The following is a 17,097-nucleotide window of genomic DNA, read 5'->3' as shown; positions in this document are numbered from 1 at the left end:
CATGGGAATGACACTAGATATATATATATATATATAAGCATGAGAAAAGATGGATCATTGTATGGCAAAAAGAGGGTTCGCTTGATGAGTGTGAATGAGTCAAAATCGTTATACTGCTAGTCTAGTATCCATAGAAATGACGAGAAATTTAAAGCACTATTCAGTAAAATATGATCTTTGTAAGAAACACGTATTGCCGAAGTCAAACCTTGGGAAAGTGAAAAAATGCATTTTGTGTATGACGAGAAATCACTACTAGAGACAATAAAAGAATATTGTTACCCAAAGACAACAACTAGATGAGAAGAGACACTAAAGTGAGCATAAGATATTACAGGAGTAATACATTTCATGATGTAGAGCAAAAGATATTGTTGTTATTAGACAAGAAAACCTTGTAAGCAAGTTAAACTCGTTGGTTAAGTTTAACTAGAAGCCAACGACTTGATGGGATCCGGCATTGCGATTTAACATGTAGGATGCTTAAATATAAGTAGTGCGTAAGTTGAGAATTAGTTTGAAGCAACATGGGTTTTGCATGAGCAATCATGGATGGAGAGTTTGCCCATCCGAGTGATGAGTATGTTTGGAGGTGGGTGGTGAAGGAGAAGAGGTGAGAGTATCGCAAAATTAGTAAAAATAGCAGGTTGCAGAATTCATTGTGGTTTGTTGGGGAGTAGAGATATGATGGGGTGGAGCTCAGTCATGGGGGAATCACAACATATGCATATCTGAAGGCATAGTGCATAGGCATTATATGTTATCATGTGAGCAGAAATTAACTAAGTATAGAGAGAGTAGGAGTATCAAGCTAATATGTAAAAGCTATAATATGCAAAAGAGCTAAGATATAAGATTGAAAACTACAATGGAAAGCGAATATACATTTAGAGGAGGTGAAGAAGGAGATGATAAAGAGAACACAAGAAAAAAGTTACAAGGAAGAAATAAGGAATTCCATGTCAAAATATAATTCATTCATCAACTACCCTTGCAAAAGTTCACGTAGTAACCTTTTATAAGAGAGAAACCTCCGATCCATAATGAGCATACATAAATATAGTACACTCAAACAAAAAATGAAATCATAAAAGGCTAGATAAACATGAAATTAAACATAAATGTAAAACATGGGTTCATTTCTTGGCTTGTATCATGCATCTGGTTGAATAATGAATCTTAGTGGCCTTGAAATGCACTGTATCTAGTCCTCTTTTTGATCAAGTTGGAGACTAACAGGTTTCGGACATTGTAACATCCTCGTATAAGTGTGAGGCTTGATTTGTTGATTTATTTTTCTTCTATTTAATTTATGTCACCTAAATTATTGAATTGGTTTGCTACGTGATTGGTTATTGTCAAGTTCAATATAATCTAAATCTCCACATTGATAAGTTCATTTGATTTCATGCTTTCATATTTTTGAATTCCTACATGTTATCTTTTCAAAAGATTATTAAATTAACATATTTTGGATTCATTTTTAGTTTCGGTCTTCATCTATGACAGTTAAAAATTTTTAAAACAAAGAATTTGTCTTAAATTTTTGCTTTTGCATGACTTTGTGTATACATAATAAATTTGCATTAGTAAAACTTGGGCTCTTAATAATTCCTATGTCACGAAAGACATAATAGTGATGGAAAACTTAAAAAAATCTTAAGCCGTATGCAAAACAAAATTAAGGAAGAAAACAATCAATTTTGAATCTACAACAGGATGGCCATTTAAAGGTATCAATAAGTATATATGCATTCATATAAGCTTACATTACTCTGAAAATAAGTTTGTAGCACTTACATAGTTCATTTACTTGGAATAGTCAGTAATTCTTAAAATATACTTTTCCTTACCTCACCAATATCCCAGTCCTTTGACCAGATAGTGTCATCAGAGCCTATATCTTGATTGTCCCTGGAATTACGAGACACATTATTCTTTAGACAACAATAAAAGTTTAATAAGTCCCAACACTAAATCATATTCTATCTTAACCAAATATAATCATGATAAATTGAATATTTGAAAAGAGGTTAGCTAGCATGGTTGCAGTTTTTAATGAGAGACATAATTTTATTTACTATTTGCAGCTTCATTAAATAAAGAAAATCAGATATCTCAATCGCAAACTCTACAGGATACTGACTGGAACGCTACTCAACATGGGAAAAATAACATGAAAAATAACTTGAACTAAAGCATAGTTAGGATTACCAACTCCAACTATAAAGGTTGTCGCTTGAATTTGAAACCTCTTTGCTTGTAAGTTTAGGGCCCAGATTGCACTATTGGGCAAGCCTCTTGAACTGGAAGCACCATTTTTATGTATTTAAAACTGTGTATATGGGTAAGGATATACATAGAGTTGTAAATGAACCAATACACTCGATGAACAACTCGAACTTGACTCAATTAAAACACCATCATGTTTGTTTAAACTAGTAAATAAAAAAAGCTTGAATGTTTTTTAAAAACTCGAAGCTTAAATGAACTAACTATAAACATAACCCACTTGTTTATTCATGTACACAAACAAACTCATGTTGTTCAACAAGTAACTCATTAAATACTCGATATTAAGCTCGATAATGACTCCTATCATATTTATATTTAAATAAAATTTGATTAACTAGAATTTATTCTTTTTCAAATTATTTAAGTTGTGATTGATGAATATGCAAATTAACTTAATGCAATTCATTTTTATTTATTTTAGTTTTGATGAATTAATTTAATAGTACTTATTTATATTATTTGATTGCTCGATTACAGTTCTTATGTACACAATAAGACTTTGTCGATGTTCCCAAGCAAAGTAGCAAAAAAGAGTGCTAACCACATACAACACATATATATGGATACAGATACATAGGCTTTTCTCTTCTGATCTTTATTAAGTGGACAAGATCTTATGGATGTTCACAACATTCAAATGCATCGACCATACATAAACTATCTGATCTAGCTCATCAGTTCCATAAAAATTTAAGTAATCATAAAGAATGTAAAAGATGAGAATAATCACATTGAAGTTAGAAATTCTTGAAATCATCTTGAATCAATATCTAGCAACTTTCCATCTATAACAATCCAATAATCCATAAAAAATGGTACTCCATACTAGGGTAATCTCATGAAGAAGAAAAATAATGCTTTCTTGTCTGCTTCTTGTTTGTAATTTTGCTATGCAATTGATTCTAGAGTCCATTTATTACGGATTTATTTCCTTCTTACTTATATGCAACATACAAATATATATATAGACACACACACACACACCTCATGATAGCCAAAAGTATTCTCGTTTAAATTCTTGGAGAAATATGTTTGAGAGTTTATTTCAGACCAAAAAGCCTCTTTTTAACAGCGAACTACTTAAATTCTGCCGCAAACAAAAATTGTTTAAATTGGTTCAATTTCAAACCAAGTTAGAACTTAATTCAAATCAGATTCGAACTTATAGTTCGAGTTTGAACCAAGTCCAAACAAAAGAGTATAACAAGTCAGTGACATTACTTTAAGAATACATTACAAAAGGACGATGAATAGATTATCAAAAACTAAAAGAATATTTTACTTTTACACCGAATATAATTACAATTATTAAACAACAATTTCAATACAACCAATTTATAAACAATATCGTGTTCACTAATTGAGGCCAAGAAAATTTTAGTAAGTACAGATAATGACATTGCTATCTAAACATGATTTACTCAGTAATAAACACATACACCTCATATCATATTTAGCTAATCTAAGTTATTTTAAGGAAATTACTTTCTTCTCGAGAATAAATATCTGGATTTAAGGTTCAGTTGTTGGTTGGGCTCCATACTTTCTTCAACTGGCCTATATTTGCTCTTCCTTTTGTATCCATGTATTGTTGTATGTTCTATGAAGAAAGAAGGAGTATATACAAAAGATGATCCAACCACTGGCCAGATACTCATCTGATAAGAGTAGTTTGGAAATTTATGTCGAGACAGACTCTTTCTGTAGATTCCTCTTCTGATACGAATGCAGAATTAGAACGAAAGGCAACACAGTTTATGGAAAACTGAAACTCATTTTAGCCTGAACACATTCAAAGATTTCACATTAATGATATGAAGCAGAAATATCAAATGGAACTTATATACATACCACCCAATTCCTATGTATTTACATATCTAATACCTAATCATTGCTTCTTACATTTATACCAACCAAATAATTCATATCACGTCAAGAATATCACCATTTTAACTTCTCAAAGGTGAAATACACCAAAAATCCATGTTATTCTTCTATCAGGGTGATGAAAACACCAATCAAAATAAACATCGCTTGGTCAGCTATGGCACTCATTATCATGATATTGGCTATCATTATGGCCTCCACAATAGTCAATGCGGGGATAGTCTATAGAATGGCATACGATCAGGACTGTGGGCAAGTGTCAATGTACCAAGATTAGATTATCAAGGCAAAAATTCAGTAGATACAAGAGGTACAGGTAGTAGTTTGCGCACATTTTTGATCATGCAAAGACTACACATGTGGGGGTAAGACATGCCATGGGAATGACACTAGGATCCATAAAGTATCTTTTGCACGTGATAGCTTTTACATATTTCACGTCTATCTAGCACTTTATGTCTTCATGTTTTGTTTGAGTGTACTATATTTATGTATGCTCATTATGTATCGAAGGTTTCTCTCTTATGAAAGGTTACTAAATGAACTTTGCAATGGTAGTTGACGAATGAATTAATTTTTTACATTAAATTTTTTATTTCTTGTAACTTTTTTCTCGTCTTCTATTTAATATATCACATTAGGAGATGTTAGAGGCTCGTATAATAGCCACTGGCCATTCCTTTAATATATATATATATATATATATATCTGCTAGGCCAAGGATGAAAAAATCACCTTATATACAAACTATAATCTAAAAAAGCAACTATCAAATAAAATAAATTAGTTTAAACTAAAAACAAATGTCTAGCTTGAGATCAAACCCTCAAATCCGTATGACAGCAAAAAACCAAATACATTCTAGCTATATATGCACATTACCAATATCTATATACTTTTCTCATATGGGCATCAAAGCATACTCTATAATGAAGAATCCAAAGCTCTACACCCAAGTCAAAAAATGATACAGATAACAATACTTGTATAAAATGCATATAAATTGTTATTTCTTTCGGTCATTCAAGGCGGCAGAAATCTATTTCAAACTGACCAAAAAAAGAAGGAAAAAAGGCCCGCAGTTAGAAGAAACATTAGATTTCACTTATTTGTATTGTTATGAGACGATGATTATACATGGTAAATTATTATGGAAATCATAAAATCACTCTGCTTTGCTCAGTTCGAAAACCACCATCACTATAATCATCACCATTATCAGTAGTCATACTCCCAATTGCCTATATGAATTCTCCTTCATTCATTCTAGTTGAGTGCTACATAATATACATTCCTCATTTTTGCATAGATCTTTGTATCTTAATCCATCTTACGGGACTATCCCTTGCAATTTACGACACTTTCATGTAAACCTTATTTATCTATCTTATTAGTACATCTCAGTCCTTCAATATTTATAATACCTCATTTTAAATAATTACTACTTTCATTACCCCTCCCAAATAGGCATTTCTTATTTAGTTTTATCACAAGTCAATGTCAATATTTTAATCTCTAAAATACTCGATTTAGGAAAGCAATAATAATTTAGACTTTATTTCTCTTATGGCATGTGTCCATTAATAAGAAAGTCCGTGACTTCTTTCTATTGTTCCCTGTGCGAGGTTAGCCAATTAGGTACTAATCCAACTTACGCTGCAGCTGCCTTGTTAAATGCGCTTTGAACAACTTTCAATCCATCAAGAAATCCTGATGATTGATTACTGCTGCTGTTAAAAAATTGAGAAGACATAGAATGTAAGGGCGATTCCTTGCTTCCCATAGCCATGAAACCATTGGTAATACTGGAGTTGTTAGGTCCTGGTGGACTTCCAAATTGTTGCAATGGTAGTTGGTCACCAAATGTTCCTGCAACAGCCTAAATTATGAATCTCCTGTCAACCAGTAAAGGAAATAAAGCAGTTTCAGCAGGTTTGGACAAACCATTGGTTCTTCCGGAGTTGCTTGGTCCTGTTGAACTCCCAAACAGTTGAATTGGTAGTTGGCCACCAACTGTTCCTGCAACAACCCAAAGTATAAATTTTTTGTCACCCATAATATGGAAACAAAGCTAAATCTACAACTACTCATAATTAGAGTCATAATTAATCATCAGGCATTAAGCAAAGACATTATTTTCTAGTTTATTGTGATTATTGAGCTTAAAGTTGCAATCAGAGGAACAGAGCAGAATCTAAAGCCAATAAACTCAGTTTTGGTTCCGAATTTTGGTCATATAAAGAAATGGATTCATTGGTTTAGGTGCATATTTTTTGACTCAATTTTATGACTCAAGTTTTAAAGCATCTAGAATAAAAGACAATATGTTAAAAAACGTGTTAATTTTGATTATATATTAATCATTGGCTTCCTAATTGTGTATAATAATTTTAGATTTGTGAGCATTATAATATATAATGTAATGCATTTTCAAAATAATTTTGAATGATGAAAAATTAGATATTAAATAATAATTCTTACATTTAATTAACCAGTAACATATAGTTAAGAAAACAATTATGAGCCTTAATAATTTTAATAGAGTACATAGTTTAACTGATTTTATGTTTTATGAATATGATTAATAATATGATGTAGGATTACCTTATTTTGATTTTGTGTGTTTATTTAAAAAGATGTATACAGAACTTACTCCACTAGTAATGAATTGCTATATAATAATGCTCCATGCACGTTGTTCTAAATACATAGATATGGTTGACGGCACTTTAACATAGTTTTAGCTGCGGTCTGCATTGGTGTGACTATAACAGATGTGGCTGGTCCCTTTTTTCTCGCTACTGTAGCAAAACTCCAAAAAAACTCCATTTTAGTACCGCAGAGATTGGCCAATATTAAGACCACATAATCCATTGGTGATAAAGATCAACATTTTGCCTACAAGCACCATCTCTAAGGTGGCAACCATGGCAATCTAAGGACAAGGTCTCAGCATAAAAATAGCAACAAATATTAGGTTAGAAGAGCATAGAACAGTCACGCCATAAAAGCATACTAGATTGCTATGGAATCTAATGTAGCAAGTTCAGTAAATAAGCATGATTAAAAATATCAGGTGCTCGGCACACTAGCTATGCTTGCAAGGGCTTTCACCCTTCTTAAATTTGGGCAGTGCTTGCATTCCCAATGGCTAGCCTCCTCTCGGTGTTCTCTATACCCTCGCACCCTTGTTGTGCTCGTGCATTCTTGCCACTTCATCCTGTTGTGTACCCCTGATACACTTTGTATTACTCAGCTTTTGCCTACAGGCTGACTTAATTTTGGCTCTGCATGTATTCAGGCACTGATCCAACTTTTGTTCTATGCAACATTATGCAATCTTTTGGTCCCGGTGCCTGTGATGGCATCTTTGCTATTATGCCTAGCTCACCTCTTATCAATTTTAACTCTATTTTTGCCTTCCGGTGTAACGCCATCCCACTCCCACTTGAGTTAGATCTCTCATCATCAACTTTGTCTAAATCATTGACAACTTAAGTACGACCATATTGGAGGAATCCTTCTATGGCTGCTGGCATTCATCGGGCTTCACGCCACTTTCGGCTTTCCCTTGTTGTGCCTTCCTCAATCTCTTGTTAAGGTTGTTAGAGAAGATAAGAGTCCTCACCTTCCGCCCAACTACTCACATTTTCTTATTAAATTTTAACAAAAGCCTGCAATTTTTCATCACAAATTGTCTTCTTTTTAGGGTAAACTTGCTCTCATGTTATCTAATAAGATTTTTGAATTGCCTTCACCTTTTTCCCTCTCCTCGGTTGGCAAGTTTCATGGGGTCATCCCAATTTGAAGATTATTCATAGATCCAGGGTCAATCTACACATGGCTGGAAGTTATAATGTGGGACTCATCGACTCTCATTACGTTTTTACAAAGTATTATAAAAATATGATAACTCAAAACATTTCTCTCGGAGAACATGATATACAGGTGGATTCAATATGAATTATTTGTTCTATGGAACCTCCTTGCAGTCCAATTTGGGTTGTTTCGCCGCATCTATGAATTCGCTATTTCAAAAAATCTACCCTAGTTCAATTTTTGACAAATGATTTCAATTATATACTACTATTAGTAGGTTATCTAGGCAACCAATGACTCGGGTTTTGGTCGAATTAGATTTTTCTCCCACTATAAAAGAAGAAATTTGGATTGGTTTTACATCTAACAACTATTGACAAAAGATTGAGTTTAAATTCATAAAACCTGAGGTTTCTAATGCTTTGTTATTACTTTTTGTTGTACTATTTTCCTTGATTAATAATAAATTTTATTTTGCTTTAGAAGAAATACAACAAAAACATTATAACAAATGAGCTTCTTTCATTACCAAGATTTGGACAACGCAATTTTGATCCACCCTTCAGAAACAAACAAGCATAAAGAGAGCCACAAAGATGAAGTTTTATTGGCTGTGAAGCACAATGAAAATTTTGAGAAAACCACACAGCTCTAAAATCTACCACTGTAAGAAAGAGAATTAAATCTTCAATCAGAATGTCAACAAACAACCAGCATCTCCTTTCCTATTTTTTGAGTTACCTTAGTAAATTCTCATTTGCCACTCATTCTAATTCAATAAAAATCCGCATTAGATACTAATCTAATTCAGAGAAATCAAACTAGACAATTTCTAGGATAAATTATCTCGAGTCTTCCCTTCCCATCTCATCGGAGTAATTTTTATCCTTATCCAAAACATTAAGAAAACAGAGATTGTTTTTCATTTCATTTCAGTCATATAATGCGACCAAAGTTACCGATTCAAGTTCAATAAAATCCATTTTACTTATTTCAGTTTAAATCTAATTTCTTCCAAACCTTAGAAGTTAAAACCTGCTTTTGGTCGTGCTTGTCCAACCTTGTGGTTGAGAACTTAATGTGCTAGTCTTTCAAAATTTTAATAGATAGCGAGTAATCACCATGAACTCCAAGTAAGCCTCTAAAACAAACGGAGAACCACAATGATCAGCCAATAAGAGAGCCAGCAATTCTGAACAGTACGAAATTGAGTCTCAAAAAAATTTTGCACTAATAGTTCCATAATATTTCAAAGATTTAAAAGAAACCTTCTGGTTTTATTACAAAGGACCTAGGGATTTAGCTACTTAATGACAATTTTTATTTTATTGATACAATAAATAGATTATTGTTTCAGAATGAATATTTTGGAAGATGTAAAAGTAAACAATATTGGTTATCTATTTCAAAAACCATAAAAAATGATCAACTTCTTACCAGAATCACCAAATTTCATCTCAGATCCACCTGCAATTGGACTAGTACTTTTAGGAAAACTTGACTGCCCAAAAACACTATTTGACTGAATTCCTGATATCTGGCCTCCAAAACTGAACACAAATATCAGTAAACAATCAGACAATATGGCCTTTCTATCTTGATTGTTGATTTTGTATCAGTTTGAGGCAGAAAATAGCATACCTCATGATAGGTGCAACACTAGTTGACGTTCCAAGCTGACTAAAACTTGAAAATGTAGGCGGTACATTGCTCATTGGACTGACTGTTGAAGCGTTGGTACTAACAGAGAATTGCTTTACAGCAGTAGGACCAGAGCTTCGTATTGCATAGGGATTCCGAATTAGAGCATCAAATTCAGCTAACTTAAAATTCAGTAAGTTTCTCTCCCTTTCAATCTGAAAATAAGAGAACAATGCCAGATTCAAGTGCATGCACAAATGCTCTATAATGTTTCCATCAACAATTGACAAATGAAAATAGTATGTATGTATGTATGTATGTGTGTGTGTGTGCGCGCGTGTGTGTGCGTGTGTGTCTATCTGTGTGTGTCTATCTGTGTGTGTGGTTGTGGTTGTGTGAGTGTGTGTGTGTGCCGCCTACCACGACTCTTTGGTTGACAGTGTTTGCAAGACCCTCGGGGTCACAAGTTCAATCCCACCTTTGTGTGGGATGAAATTTTTAGGCACATGACGTTGGATAAATGGTGTCCTGATGAAATATTGCAACCTCTTCATCAAAATTTCAACTTTGATCTAAGGGTGGTTGATTGCTGGGAGAGAAACAACTGGTTAACTACTTTGCTGCACACCATGGTGACACCTTCTTCTACTGAAACTATATCTAAGCAACCTATTGATGTTACAAGAAAGGATTCTAGAGCTACCTCTATGAGTAAATCTCAAAGCTTAACCTAAGCAATCTATGCTAAACTGTATCAGCGGGTGTCTGTTGCTTGGGCTGACTGCCTTTAGAACAAAATTCTCACTCCTTCTATGTCTTTCCTGGGTTGGAGATTGTTCCACCATTTTTTTGCCAATTGATGACATCCTCAAACTCAAAGCGTTGAGAGGTCCCTCCAAGTGTTGTCTATGTCTGCATGCAGAAGAATCTTCTGTTCATCTCTTTTTTCGGTGCCCTTATTCCCAAATTGTTTGGAAGGAATTCCTCAAATGCTTAACCATTGACACAATTTTATTGGATTGGAATCAGTTAACTCTTTGCTGGACAAGCTGGGCTAAGGTAAAGTTGGGCTCTATTCCATTTATCCTGACATGGTTCATCTGGATGGTCAGGAATCAGGCTAAGTTTGATAATTGCCTCAACTCTGCTTCTAAGGTTGTTGCCAACTGTAAGACATTCCTCCTCAAACTGATCTCTCTGAAGAATTTTCCTAATATCTGCAATTCATCATGGCATGGTGGGCCCCCCCAAACTTGAGATCAAACAGATGATTTGGGAGAGACCTTCCCATCCTTTTATTAAGGCTAACACTAATGGTAGCTTTTCAGATCAAGATGCTGATATAGGGGGTGTTTTCAGGGATTATGTAGGCAGGTGTCTTTTGTTCTTCTACTCTTCCATTTCAGTCGAGATGCTTTGGAAGTTGAGGTGGCTGTTGTTTTTTGGGCCATTATGTTAGCAACTCTCAATAACTGGGGCAATTTACAGGTGGAGATGGATTCCTCATTACTTTTGAGGGTTCTCACTGTTCAAGATTCTCATCCTTGGCACATTGCTCATTGGCTTATAAAGATTAAGGCATTGAGGACTCCTTCCATCCATTTTACTTTTATCTATAGAGAGGGCAACAATCCTGCTAACTGGTTGGCCAAGTTTGGGAATGTTTCTAACTCAACTCTTGTTTCCAAAACCCCTTCTTCTCTTGCTTTTCTTTTGGGTGGGGATCTTTTAAATGTCCCTTACCTTAGGATTTGTAAACGAATTTTACCTGAATAGAATCATCCTTTTTATGCAAATATATATATATATAGTCTATATATATATATATATATATATTACAGAAGCCCACAAGCAAATACGGATTTTCAATAAATCCGGGGATCACATCTAGAGGACAAGTAAATCAATTGTCGATGAGAGCGAGTTGAGCATCAAATCATGAAGAAATTGAAGGGCTTAGGTTCATTAAAGTATTGAAGGTGTAAACTGTCGATGAAAACTATCAATGATGGTGATCTCTAGATTGCACTATTACGAATTAAGAAAGACTCATAATAATAATAATACTAACATGAGCTAAAATGAGTAACAACAATTATAGTGATAAACACGCTTAAATACTTAATGGTACAGGAAACATGATTTAAATATGAAATATGAAACAATGGCAAATAATAATAATATTGTAATAGCAATTTTTTCATTCATCACACTATGCAATGTTATATGTTCATTTAACTTTATTTTCATTCATATTCTCACCCTTTTTTTTTCATAGATTGTCACTTCGTATTTGCATAGACTATGAATTTTCTTATTTTCTTGAGTCATCACCCAGCCAATCGATCATAAAAATCGCTGAATGAAAGTTGGTCATCCTAACATCTTTTTTATCATTGGCCTTCTAATATTAATTAATCAGCTCCAATCTTACTATCAGGAGTTGAGAATTCAATCATTTTTGTATCCAGACTCATCTCAATAGAACTCTAGCTTTCCTTGCGCAGGTCATCGGTATACCTATCTATATATCACAGCACACATGGCATTTCATTGCTCAACTTTATCAATTAAAATCTTGCTCGATCTGAAGGTACCTGCGAATAATCACTTCATGAACATGCACAAAAAATATCATAAGATAAATAATAGTAAACTTACATCTATTATCGAAATTCTATAAAATACTGTCAATTTAAAATAAGCAGTTGTTCATTAGCTTCAATAAATTAGGCTGACATTAATAGTTATATTCAGTATGAAAGAATGTTTAAGTGCAAATTATATAACAAATGCATTTACTGACAATAGCAAGTAATAGTCTTACAGAATATTTTTTCTTCTTAATTTAGAATTTGAAAACGAGGCTCATCCCTAGACTCGCTTCAAACTCGCCTCCTTAAATAAACAACCTAAATTCACAATTTCCATTGAATTTCAGGAAATTTTTAAATAAGCTTAATTTAACACATTACTAATCTCAATTTTTTTTACCTGAAATTGACTTTCCTAAATATAAACATTCCTTCCTTAAAATCCACAGCCCAAGAGCTCTTTACTAGCCCAACTAGATTTCACAACAAAATAGAGATCAGTAAAGGATTTTAGACTAAATACAACTTGATATAAGCATTTATTCTCTTACGTTGGTGCTTAGCCGAAGGGCAAATTTGTCTTTTGTATGCTTAAGGGAAATTTAGTCTTTTATTATTATTATTATTATTATTATTATTGTTGTTGTTGTTGGGTATAAATACGCCTGTTATTTCTAGGGTTAGGGTTATGCATTAGATTGAGTTGTCAGTCTTAAGACTAAGGTTTGGGAAACATTTCCTACCTCTCAAATTGTAGGAATTGGGAGAGATTTCCTACCTCTCGAATTGTAGGTGTTTATCTTTGTATTATTGTTGAGTTGTTTGATTTATTGAATAAAATTTGTGTTTGCCCTAATTTTTATGGAAAATTGTGCTGATTTTGAGGTCGGATCGTATCAAATTGATATCAAAGCATCTATTAGGAATTCAGAAAGAAAAGATTAGGTTATTTGCTCGAATCGTGGCTCCTAAAGGAAGGATCCTCGCACAAAAGCAGGGAGGGGATATGGCTATAATCGAAGGAGTGAGTTTTACCCTCGATATATAAGGGAAAATAGCGAAGGGAGAGGAAGTTGAGGTGGAGATGCTAGGTTTAGGAAGTTGAAAATGTCGATTTTTGAGGGGGAAGAAACACATGGGTATGTGTCTCGGGTGTAGCAATATTTCGCGGTGAATGGGTTAGATGCGTGGCGACAAAATTGTGTTTGGAGGGGAAAGCTCTAGCCTGATTTCAGTATAAAGAGGCTAGATACCCGATCCAATCGTGGGATGAATTTAAGGATTATTTGTTGGAACCTTTCTGAGTCATTCGGCAAGGAGACCTAAACGAGCATCTATATGCCTCAACATGGGAGGGGATGATCATAGAATATAAGAAGAGATTTGAGCTATTGTCAAGAAGAATGTGGGGGATTTCTGAAGCAGGATTGGATGAGAATTTCATGAAGGGCTTAAAGCCCGACATATGGGCAGCACTCCGATTATTACAACAGCAGGGATTGAGGGAGATGATTGCGTAAGCCTAGATGGTAGATGACAAGAACCAAATGAAGAAAGCCAATAGGAACAACACCAATGGAACGCCTTACCGAACTTCTACAACCATGAGGATACCGAAAGCTCAAATAGTGGAAATCTAGATAGAGGTTGATGGGACACGATGACTGAGAGCAACACTCAAGTGTCTTACAGATATAGAGATTCGAGAGAAGCGAGTTAAGGGGATATGTTTCAGTGGGATGAGAAGTTTACCCCAGGACACTGTTGCAAGGACAAAAAATTACAAGTTCTCATAGTACATGACAAGGAGACACGAAATAAAGAAATAAAGATAGCTATGGGGAAGGAGGAGAAACACTCACTTTTTTTCCACCTAGAGAACAAGGTGTCTTTTGGGGGGAGTACTGTTAAGTTGGAGCCTAGCCTAAGGGAAACTTTATCTTTTATATGCTTAAGAGCAATTTAGTTTTATTATTATTATTATTATTATTATTGAGTATAAATAAGCTTGTTATGTTTGTATTAGGGTTATGCATGAGATTAAGTTGTGAGTCTTGAGTCTAGAGATTGAGAGGGATTTCCTACCTCTTGAATTGTAGGAATTGGGAGAGATCGTTACATCTTGAATTGTAGTTTTTATTTTTGTATTCCTGTTTAGTTGTTTGATTTATTGAAAAAAATGTGTTTTCCCTAATTTTTGTGGAAAAATGTGCTGATTTTGATCTTGGATTGTATCATATTCATAAATACCATTGTGTTAACTTGCTTATTTCAACACCTCCAAATATCCTCTCTAATTATCAATTTATCTCGGCAGCCTTGTCGAGAGCTATCAAGTATCCAATTGCTTAATTGCAGAACACGGTAAAGTTAGAGGGGAAAAGTAAAGGGATTAATTAATTCTGATGAAATTAAATAGGAATCAATTTCTTACCTTACATTTCCAAATTGCCCTCAAAACTTCAATTTTTCTCTCTAAAATGCTCTCCTCTATAGGCTGCAGTACATGTCAGTGAAAATCGAGAGAAAAATAAAAAAGAATTTTGTAATTTAAATATAATTTAGTATAGCAATCCAATTGTGTCCATGCATGCATGACCTATCTTATCTCCAAACCATTGAATTTACACTTCTACCTTAGTTTCCCTCCCTGCTATCCAGCCAGGGAAGTACAACTCATTGTTTCCTAGGGCTGTCAAAAAAGCTCGTTCGCGAAGAGCTCATGTTGGGCTCGTTAAGTAGCTCATGTTCAGTTCGTTCGTTAAGTAAACGAGCCGAACACGAACAGCTCTTTGTTCACTCTTCTTCGGCTCGTTTTAGCTTGAAATATATATATATATATATATATAAAGTCATACAAACAAACAAGAAGTCTTAATAATATATTACATATATTATTTATATAATAATATATTATATATATAATAATATATTATATATATTTATATCTAAGTTTAAAACGCAACTCCCCGTTTGGTAATATGGTTATGCACCTTCTTTTGCTTTCATTTGGTCCAAAAAGTTCGAATACAGCACTTTATATTTATTTTTTCAGTTTAATTTTAATGAGTCAATTTTGAGCCGAACACGAACACTAATACAAATATTTAAATCGAGTCAAACACGAATACACTATTCACGAGCTGATTTCGAACACGAGCCGATTTCGAACACGAACAATTTCGAACGAGCCGAACACGAGCCAAACTCGAGCTCGCTCAAGCTCGGCTCGTTTACAGCCCTACTGTTTCCTACTATAATCCTACAGCCCTCGAGGGAAAAACGTAGGAATAGGAAATGGGGAATTGGATACTTATTATATTTAAAAAAAAAAAAAACCTAAGGGTTAATATATTAAAGAGGAAAATATACAGATAGATTGTATGAGTCGGCCCAAAAGAAGGCACCCAACCCACACAGTACAAACACACACAAAATCCAAAAAGAAAAAAAAAAAAGATACGTATAAGATCCAAAAAATCAAAACCACCAACATGCGCAAAAAACAAGGGACGACACAATTTAGCCCTGCCTCTGCCCTAGTTTTCGAAAGAGAGCCAGCTAATAAATATATATATATCTACATAATAATAATAAAAATTATTATATAACGCACATACGTTCAATTAATCCTAGCCTTCCCAAGCATCAAACCATTGTATGTTGATATTACTGGATTAGCTACAGGATTATTCACTCTAAACAGTAACACTAAACAAATAAACATAAATATTAAGGTTACTTAATATGTTATGCAAATAATTTTAATAAAGACGTGCAAACGAGCTGCGAACGAGCGTCGTCAACTACGGGTGAGGAGAGACGACACGAGCGAGCGTCGTCAACAGAAGAGGCGACTACGACGCGAGCGAGCGTCGTCGAGAGAGCTGCGAGCGAGTGAAAACGTCATCGTGGGAGACGACGAAGTTTAGGGTATATATATATATATATATATAAGCATAAAATTTTATAAGAATAGTTTGAATAATTTGAGGAATTCGAAAAAAATATGGTATATTCCAAACTAAATAAAATGTGGCTCTTTTGACTAAAAGAGGTATTACAACTATTCACATGCAACTATCCACATGGACTAAGAGCCGATCTATACTTCATTTTCTAGATAAGATAACGTCCATTTCAACCAAAACTCTGGCCACATAGGGTTTGGAAAGACGAGCAATAGTAGTATCCATTTGCAAGGGATTGCCGAAAACATAAACAAAAAACTATATAGTCAATTAGTTGAAATGTAATTGAAGTTAAAAAACAAGCTACTTAAATAGGTATGATTAGTGGTTCCATCAGTGCATTGAAATAGGGAGAACAATTAAGCATGAGCATAAAAAAGCCAATAACATAAAAAGTAAGTCTTAAAAAGGAAAAATTATTGCATCTGGATCCGAACATAGCCTGCGTCCGTGTCCGGACAACGAACTCAATGCAAGGATCACGGGAAAATGCAGCGGAGGAAGGAAAAAAAAAACCATCGCCTCTGATCCATGCATCGCGTCTATTGTTCGGACCAGAGTTGCGTCCGAAGTTTTTCCTTAAAAAGAGTTTGGTGGAGTGACAATAGCGTGCATCCAAGGATATACATACAATGATTTAATGAGAAATAATAATCAAAACTGAAATATCACCAACTATAACTCTGTAAGGAATTTGAGAATGACACACATTTAGATGACCTAAAGAAAATGGTCAAGCAAGCTCAAGAGTCCTCATCCTTAGAAAAAAATGAGGATAGATTTGTCTTGATATGATAATGGTTGTTTGTGTTTGGACAGAACTTGTTCTAAATAAAAAGGAAAAGGAAAGTAACCAAAAGAAGATGTCTGTTCCAAGTCTAATGACCCCC

The 17,097-nt window shown here is 34.1% G+C and overlaps 1 protein-coding gene across 3 annotated transcripts in view; it reads right to left on the bottom strand.

Annotated features, from left to right (window-relative positions):
• LOC110023551 (zinc finger CCCH domain-containing protein 46) overlaps window positions 1-17,097 on the bottom strand; it is a 33,994-nt gene that overhangs the window by 2,446 nt on the left and 14,451 nt on the right. For 2 of the 3 annotated variants that reach the window (XM_020723029.1, XM_020723030.1), the window contains exons 6-10: window positions 9,643-9,857; window positions 9,439-9,551; window positions 6,127-6,201; window positions 5,838-6,051; window positions 1,854-1,914 (exon numbers count right to left, since the gene is read on the bottom strand). In XM_020723029.1, coding sequence (XP_020578688.1) covers window positions 1,854-1,914; window positions 5,838-6,051; window positions 6,127-6,201; window positions 9,439-9,551; window positions 9,643-9,857 — 678 coding nt within the window. Of the gene's footprint in view, window positions 1-1,853; window positions 1,915-2,075; window positions 2,307-5,837; window positions 6,052-6,126; window positions 6,202-9,438; window positions 9,552-9,642; window positions 9,858-17,097 lie in introns of those variants that run through there. The other variant, XM_020723028.1, reaches the window with a different exon arrangement.

This window comes from Phalaenopsis equestris, unplaced genomic scaffold, assembly GCF_001263595.1.
Source record: "Phalaenopsis equestris unplaced genomic scaffold, ASM126359v1 Scaffold000224, whole genome shotgun sequence".
Classification (NCBI taxonomy): Eukaryota; Viridiplantae; Streptophyta; class Magnoliopsida; order Asparagales; family Orchidaceae; genus Phalaenopsis; species Phalaenopsis equestris.
This window is presented reverse-complemented; position numbering and strand designations above follow the sequence as displayed.